Source organism: Staurois parvus, unplaced genomic scaffold (assembly GCF_062004578.1).
Source record: "Staurois parvus isolate SC_StPar_1 unplaced genomic scaffold, SC_StPar_1.0 ptg000597l, whole genome shotgun sequence".
In the NCBI taxonomy this organism is placed as follows: Eukaryota; Metazoa; Chordata; class Amphibia; order Anura; family Ranidae; genus Staurois; species Staurois parvus.
In genome coordinates this window covers 1460550-1469156 of record NW_028318393.1, presented here as the reverse complement: position 1 = coordinate 1469156, position 8607 = coordinate 1460550, and the positions used below count along the sequence as shown (strand labels likewise).

The following is an 8607-nucleotide window of genomic DNA, read 5'->3' as shown; positions in this document are numbered from 1 at the left end:
AAAAGCAGAGTTTTTGCTACAATAGAGTTCAATGAAGAATCTGCTGAAATGCATGGTAGTGCGTTTTTGCCACGATTTTGCCAAGATTTAGCATTTTCATTCTGCCCAGCAAAAAAAAAAAAACTGAACAAAAACACAAATCATGGCAAAAACGCGTGTAGAAAGACGCAAAATGACCTGCAAAAAGCAATATAAAACAGCCAAAAAGCAAACTGCATAGGTGTGAACAGAGACTAAATCAGCGTTTGGTGTAATAAACTTTCTGTGAGGAAAGCGTGCTATATCGTTTTATGGACCACTATTCATTTCTATTTTTGTGGTGTGTAATCTGCAACTGGTCTATACAATTTCTCCTGTATTAGGATCAACGCATAGTTGATTGCTGCCATCTTCTTATATTTGTATTGTTCGTTATGATTTATAGAGATTAAATAGTAAATATTGCTGCACATTTTCAAGATCAACCTCATTTTTATAGCAGCTAGAATATATGCCAAAATATGACAATAAAGGATGAAATATAATTTATTAACTTAATTCAGTTAGAACATAACTTTAAACATAAAAATAAGTGAGCGCTTGATGTTTGATAAGGTCAACATTTTGTTGTTCCCATACTGTGCTTCTTATATAAAATCCTTGCAAAAAAAATCTACTTACAAAAGGTACTTAAAAACAGCTTTTTTTTCATTTTGCAACACAGCTACTCATTCACATCTTAATGTATATTTTATACTAGAAACATGAAAGGAGGAGTTTGGTAGCCAAGCTCAGCATAGCCACTCCTATAAATGATCTGGATTCAGATGTTGGGGCCAGGACAAATGCTAACCAAGGCTTATTTTGACTATATATACACACACTATATTGACAAAAAGTATTGGGACACCCCTCAAAATCATTGGATTCAGGTATTCCAATCACCTCCATGGCCACAGGTGTATAAAATCAAGCACCTAGGCATGCAGACTGCTTCTATAAACATTTTTCAAAGAATGGGTCGCTTTCAGGAGCTCAGTGAATTCAAGCGTGGTACCATGATAGGTTGCAGCCTGTGCAATAAATCCATCCTTGAAATTTCCTTGTTACTAAATATTCCAGTCAACTGTTAGTGGTATTATAACACAGTGGAGTCAACTGGGAACAGCAACTCAGCCAAATGGTAGGCCACATAAAATGACAGAGAGGGGCCAGCGCATGCTGAAGCGCACAGTGTGCAGAAGTTGCCAACTGTCTGCAGAGTCAATTACTAAAGACCTCCAAACGTCATGTGGCCTTCAGATTAGCACAACAGTGTGTAGATAGCTTCAAGGAATGGGTTTCCATGGCCGAGCAGCTGCATCCAAGCCTTATATCATCAAGCGTCAGATGCAGTGAAGTGTTCTCTGGAGTGACGAATCACACTTCTCTGTCTGGCAATCCAATGGACGTGTCTGGGTTTGGCGGTTGCCAGGAAACGGTAATTGCCTGATTGCATTGCGTTGAGTGTAAAGTTTGGTGTCGGAGGGGGATTATGGTGTGGGATTGTTTTTCAGGGGTTGGGCTTGGCCCAGTTCCAGTGAAGGGAACTCTTAAGGTGTCAGCATATCAAGACAGTTTAGACAATTTCATGATCCCAACGTTGTGGGAACAGTTTGGGGATGGCCCCTTCCTGTTCAAGCATGACTGCGCACCAGTCCACAAAGCAAGGTCCATAGAGACATGGATGAGTGAGTTTGGGGTGGAAGAACTTGACTGGTCCTAACCTCAACCTGATAGAACACCTTTGGGATGCATTAGAGTGGAGACTGAGAGCCAGGCCTTCCCGTCCAACATCAGTGCCTGACCTCACAAATGTGCTTTTGGAAGAATGGTCAAACATTCCCATAGACACATTCCTAAACCTTGTGGACAGCCTTCCCAGAAGAGTTGAAGCTGTTATAGATGCAAAGGATGGGCCAGCTCAATACTGAACCCTACAGACTAAAACTCATTAAAAGTTCACGTGTGTGCAAAGTCAGGCGTCACAATACTTTTGGCAATATAGTGTATCTGTAGGGGTGGTATCTCCACTTCGTGATCCTCAAATATGAGAAAGCTTGTGGGTGATCTGGCCAAATTCCAACAAGGACTGAGAATCGTTACTTAATATAAAAATCAAAATTTATTGCAAACACAACAGAAAAGAGCGTATTTTCTTTCAACACCATTTACTTATTCCTCAGAAAATATTCAATTGGGGCAAAAATTCAAATGTAAAAATGTAATAAAATAGTACAGCAATGGAATATCATCCAGAATCTATTTTCAGTACAATATGAAATGCTGCATTTAATGGATGCCACACCTTTATGATTAATTACTTACACAACATAATATTCATATTACCTGAGGTCATTACATTTATTAAAAAGGAAAGGGTACTTCTATAGCTAGGTGAGGTTTACAGGCCAAATAGTAACAAAACGAATAAAGCTAGATAATTTTTTTCTAACTGCATCTGAACAGTCACAATCCCTCTTCTCTACTTGGACAATATAAGTAATATATACTTAAAACATCAGCAAATGGTAAATGCAAAATTAAGGACCCCATGGCTATTAAGGCAGCAGTGCTTAAATATAATCTGTAAGCATGTGCTGCTAAGAATCTCACAACAGCAGCAGCCACTAGTGGTCATGTCCCATCATAATGACGTGGCTGCTGGTCCTACACTGATCAGACTGCAGAAGTGTTCACAACAGTGAGAGCACCGACAACAAGACCAATTTGGAAATCATCATCACAACCAGAAGTGGTTGAAAGGATGTGTATGGGTGTAAACATTAAGCTATTGCTGTGTGTTATTTCAATCTACTTGCAAAAACAAACAAGCAAGATTCTTCATGAGCAGAGGGTGGGTTAGATTCAATTCGGTTTCATTTTAATGTGGATAAAGTTGGGCTTTAAAGCGATTTTCTAAGAAAATAACAAACATGTTATACTTACCTGCTCTATGTAGTGGTTTTGCACAGAGAAGGCTGGATCCTCCTCAGAGACCCCGGATAGCCGAGGCTGTTGTGCACATCGATGGATCATGATGGTGCTCAGGTAAGTACTGAGGGGGGCTGGGGGCACTGTTGCACACAGAAGGTTTTTCATCTTCATGCATAGCATGCATGAAGGTATAAAAAAACCTTGAGCCTTTACAACCACTTTAAGGTATAATTCAACTGACTTCCTATGTATTGTGAAATAGATGGTCTCTGCCAAATATTAAGCTTTTTATGAAATGCACCACACAGGGAGAATAGAACAGGTTGGTGTTCTAATATGCTGATATATAAAATTGAGAGAAATTAAAAGTGTCTGTTGTCCAAAGCAATTAATCATGTTTTGGGGTTTATGTATCTATGGTAGGAAAATAAAATGGTCTCCCTTTCCAGTTTTATTTTTTAAATAGAATTTTCACTTTTCCAAACATTTGCTTTTTAAAAATGCTGTGCTACTAAACACCAAAAAGTGTATAAGTTTTAAAAATTACCTTTTCATTGTCCACAAAATATGCATTATGTTTTACCAAAGTAATCTATAATAAATCAAATAGCACTGGATGTCTACTTTAATAATGCAGTTGTCTAAGTCAGGACTCTGTTGGAAACTCAAGCTAACTATATTTAGTACATTTTATTGAAAACCTGTACTGAGAGAAGAGCATAGGCTGGCACTGTTGACTTCATTTTGGAAATATAAGACATCTGTCTGTCTCTGGCGTCAATACTTTAAAGAAGAATTCCAAGTATGGATAATTTTACATAGTTACATTGCTCCAGCTTGGACCAATCTAAATTATGCATATATCATACCTATGGGATCTCTCTAGAAGCTGTAAAACACTAAAATAGACAGACACCACTACTATAGTGACCTACACACTTGGCATTGGTGCCATTCAGAGAATGCTTTCCATTTTCCCAATTAATTCAGAGCATTCTCTGATTGAACAAGGTTGTGATTGTGATGTCACTGTCCTACTTCTCCACCCTGTTCAATCAGAGAACATTTTGTGGACAAATGTAACCATGTACAAATATCCACATCTGAAATTCTTCTTTAAGACACTGACCTAGAAAAAGCACACAAATGAGGAAAGTCACAACTCCTAATCTCCATATGAGTTCCAGGTCAATAATCCAGCACAGTATTTCTTAATCTGGGTTCCTCCTGAGGTTGCTAGGGATTTCTTGAGCAATGGTGAACTGAATTTCCCACATACACAGACAACCAATGGAAGGAGGCAATTTTCCACTAACCGCTAATGTAAGGGGGTCTCTTCTACACTGACTGCTAATGTTAGAGGACTCAACACCTTTCATATCTTCATTTTTCAAGTATATTCTTGAAATTCATTTTTTAAAAGGTTGGTAACAAAAATATCTTGGTGTCAAATATGGTAAGTACATCACATTACTTATTATTGTATTCAAAATGTTCTTCAACTTATTGATCATGCTAATGTACCATGAGCGGCAGGTGCATAGCTACATAGCTGGTAAGGTTGAATAAAGACACCAGTCCATCCAGTTCAACCTGAGGGTGTGTGTATGTGTGTGTGTTTATGTCACTACCACTTTCCATATCCATGTACATTGTGTTCCTCAAGAAACACATCTAAAAGTTTTTTTTATTTATCTGACAGACACCACCAACTGTGGAAGGGAGTCCCTCACCCCTACAGCTCTAACAGCAAAGGACCCCTTATGCAGCTTAAGATTGAACCGCCTCTTGTCCAACCTCATTGTTTAGCCGCGTGTCTTCTTCAGAGACATTAAGTTACATAGGTTACTCCCAATGCTACAGTCAGTAAGGATTTATACATTGTGATCATATCTCCTCTTAAGCATCTCTTCTAGAAAAACAAGTTTAATTTTTGTAGTTATTCCTCATAACTGAGGTTCTCTAGCTCCTTATTTGTTTTGTTGCCTTTCTCTGGACTCTCTCAAGGTCAAGAACATACTTACTGAGGACTAATAACCAAAAGGGATGGCATACTCAAGATGTGGCCAAGCCAGGGTTTTGTAAAGTGGTAACAATATAATTTTATCTCTTGAGTACATGCTCTTTTTAATCCATGATAATAGTCTGCAAGTCCTGCTTGCTGGAGCTTGGCATTGCATGCTATGGCTGAGTCTGTGATCTACTAGGACCCCCAGATTCTTTTCCATCTTTGTTTCCTCCAGAGGTTCTCCCCCTAGTGGGGATTTTACATGCATGTTGAACAGGGGTTCCCCAAGATCCTGAAATTGAGAAATTATTTAATTGGTTCCTCTGGGGTTAAAACGTTCAGAAGGCCTGGTCTAGAATATACTCAATCTACTGGATATGTAAAGTAGTCAGGGAACTAGTGTTTGCAAATGTAAAGTGAAGGGTAGCCTTTATGCTTTCTTAGTAAAAGGTTTTCTTTAAGTGCCATAGGCTAGAGTCTGAAAACGAGGCTTTTCATACATGGACCATAACCTGTCATCTGCATTTCTGTAAAACTGCAAAATACCTAACAGAACACACAGTTACTGTTGCCAGCATTTTCTTTTACAAAGTTCATAAGTACATAAAATGGCAGACAGTGTTGTCTTGTCCTTCTTCACCACTGGATCAAAGGTGATTGGAGTTATTTTGAATCACTATCCTGCTCTGATGTCGAGCTGGCAGGCTGTACATTTTCTGCCAGGCTGTGTGCATGCTCCAGAAATAAGTCCTTCAGCACACTCAACTCTTTGGTGAGTAGCTTGATTTTTGCTTCCAATCTTTCATTTTCTTCTTTCAACTGGTTGACTCTTTGCAATGTATCTTGAGCTTTCTGTTTGCTTTTTAACCGGCTCTTTTTCACCGCCATATTGTTCCGCTCTCTGCGCAGACGGTATTCTTCACTGCCACGATCTGACCGTTGTCCTTTCTTGTTTTTACTGGGAGGAGTAGCTTTACCTCCTCCTCCTGGGTTGAGAGGCACAAGCTGTGGACTGGCTGGGCTGTCCGAATTGGCATCTTCAAGGCCTTCATCTATAGTATGTGGGGGGACATTCATTTTAGTTGATTCTTGCTATCGATGAATGCAATAGGGTTGACCTGACTGATGAGCTGTAATACAACAACAAAAATTTAAAATCCTTAATACAAAAAAAAATTAAGAAAAAAAAAAATTAAAAAAACTTAATAAATATATACATAATAAATTCATACTCTGAATGGTCTGGGTCATCAGTGCTGTACCCCAGGGTTCAGTGTTGGGACCCTTACTTTTTAATATATTTATAAACGATATAGAGTCTGAGATTAAAAATACCATTTCAGTCTTTGCAGATGACACCAAGCTGTGCAGTGGAATAACGTCCTTACAGGATGTCTCCAATTTACAAGCCGACCTCAATGCACTGTTTAATTGGGCAACTATTTGGCAAATGAGATTTAATGTTGATAAATGTAAGGTTATGCACTTGGGGGTTAAGAATATACATGCATCATACATACTGGTGGGGGGGGGGGTACAACTGGGGGAATCAATGGTGGAGAAGGATCTGGGGGTTCTGGTAGATCACAAGCTTAATAATGGCAATGCCAAGCTGCGGTTTCTAAAGCGAGCAAAATCCTCTCTTGTATTAAAAGAGGTATAGACTCTAGAGAGAGAGAGATATCATATTACCCCGGTACAAATCATTAGTAATACCTCATCTGGAATATGCAGTTCAGTTTTGGGCACCAATTTACAAAAAGAACATTGGGGAACTGGAGAAAGTACAGAGAAGGGCAACCAAACTAAAAAGAGGCATGGAGGAGCTCAGCTATGAGGAAAGATTAGAGGAACTAAATTTATTCTCTCTTGAGAAGAGGAGATTAAGGGGGGGATATGATCAACATGTATAAATACATCAGTGGTTCATATAGTGAACTCAGTGTAGAGCTGTTCACCCTGAGGTCATCACAGAGGACATGGGGGCACTCTTTACGTCTGGAGGAAAAGAAATTTCATCTCTAAACACGGAAAGGTTTCTTCACAGTGAGAGTTGTGAAAATTTGGAATAGACTCCCTCAAGAGTTGGTTCTGACCAGCTCAGTGGATTGCTTCAAAAAAGGCCTGGATTCTTTCTTAGATACACAGAATATAACTGGATACTAACATTTATAGGTAAAGTTGATCCAGGGAATATCAGATCGCCTCTGGGGGGAATCAGGAAGGAATTTTTTTCCCAGCAGGTGCAAATTTGATCATGCTTTGCTGGGGGTTTTTTTGCCTTCCTGGATCAACTGTGGGTATAGGATTATAACTTTTTTTTTTTCTTTCATGGCTGAACTGGATGGACTTTTGTCTTTTTTTTCAGCCAGACTAACTATGTAACAATGTAATAAGTTAATTTCTTATTATTCACCTGTAACCCAAAACTCTGTTTGGTGAAAAATATGTGTCATAAGGAACAGGAAGGCAGAACCCTTTACCACAAGATATAAAGATTTCAGGATTAAGATACGCCTACTGTATTAATCAGGCCAAACCTCCATAATAAAAAGGCACTGCTCCATGCTGTTATTAAAGGCAAAATGCTTATTTTAAAAAAATAACAAACATGTTATACTTACCTACTCTATGCAGTAGGTTTGCACAGAGCAGCCCTGATCCTCCACTGCTCTGGCCCCCCACTAGCACTGCTGGCCCTTCCCTCCTGGCAAGTGCCCCTAGAGCAAGCACCTTGCTATGGGGCATCTGAGCAGGCTCGCTCCTGAGCCGCTGCTCTATGCATCCATTCACACACAAAGTGTGGTCTAGTCCCCCCCCACCTCTCATTGGTTCACTGATTGTGATGTACAGTAGTGGAAGCCAATGGCTCCCGCAGCTGTCTCAGTCAATGAGGGAGAGTCCTGGGAGAGCCGCAGCTCTCATGCACATTGCTGGATCCAGAGGGAGCTCAGGTTGGAATTGGGGGCTGTTGCATACAAAAGGTTTTTTCCTTCTTGCATAAAATGCATGAAGGGGAAAAACCATGAGTCTTTACAACAACTTGAAATCTAAAACTTGTCTTGTCCTGCCTAAGAGCTGTCACTGTAAATTATCTGCAGTGATCATTGTTAAACAAAACATATGCTCCTCTGAGACTTATTTAATTTCCTTAGTTACCAGGGGATGACTTAAGTGCTAAAGCTGGCCACACACTATGCAGTTTGGCCAATTTCAACCATGTCTGATTGAAAAAAAAAAAATGGTTGAAAAGATCATGCTAACAAATCGCCAACAGATTTGTTCATTTTACCATATTGATAGAGTCTTGGTTGTAAGTTACTCTGATCTGATCAGCCATTTCTTGCGAATGAAAGCAGGTAAAACTGCCCAGGGTACAGCCAAGAATAGTCCTGCCAAACTGCCATCCTCAAAGAATTTCAGTAGTTCTTATGCATTGCGTTTATCTTACTGCACAGAATTCTTCAAAGAATAAGTTCTACATTTATCTCTTCCATTGCGGACAATAAGTGCCTTCTAGATGTCACATATAGCTACATTTCTTCATTTTATTCCAAATAATGTAAAATATTTTGGCAGTCACCAATATAAAAGTGCACTCACGATATAAAATGTCATACTTCCAAGAAGAAAGAAATGTCTCT

At 39.3% G+C, this 8607-nt stretch overlaps 1 protein-coding gene across 2 annotated transcripts in view; it reads right to left on the bottom strand.

Moving 5' to 3' along the window:
* Positions 1–509: 509 nt before the first annotated feature.
* Positions 510–8607, bottom strand: part of CEBPG (CCAAT enhancer binding protein gamma) — a 30345-nt gene continuing 22247 nt past the window's right edge. For both annotated transcript variants that reach the window (XM_089692636.1, XM_089692635.1), the window contains exon 2: positions 510–6093. In XM_089692636.1, coding sequence (XP_089548762.1) covers positions 5627–6040 — 414 coding nt within the window. In that variant the 5' untranslated portion in view covers positions 6041–6093 and the 3' untranslated portion in view covers positions 510–5626. The remainder of the gene's footprint in view (positions 6094–8607) is intronic.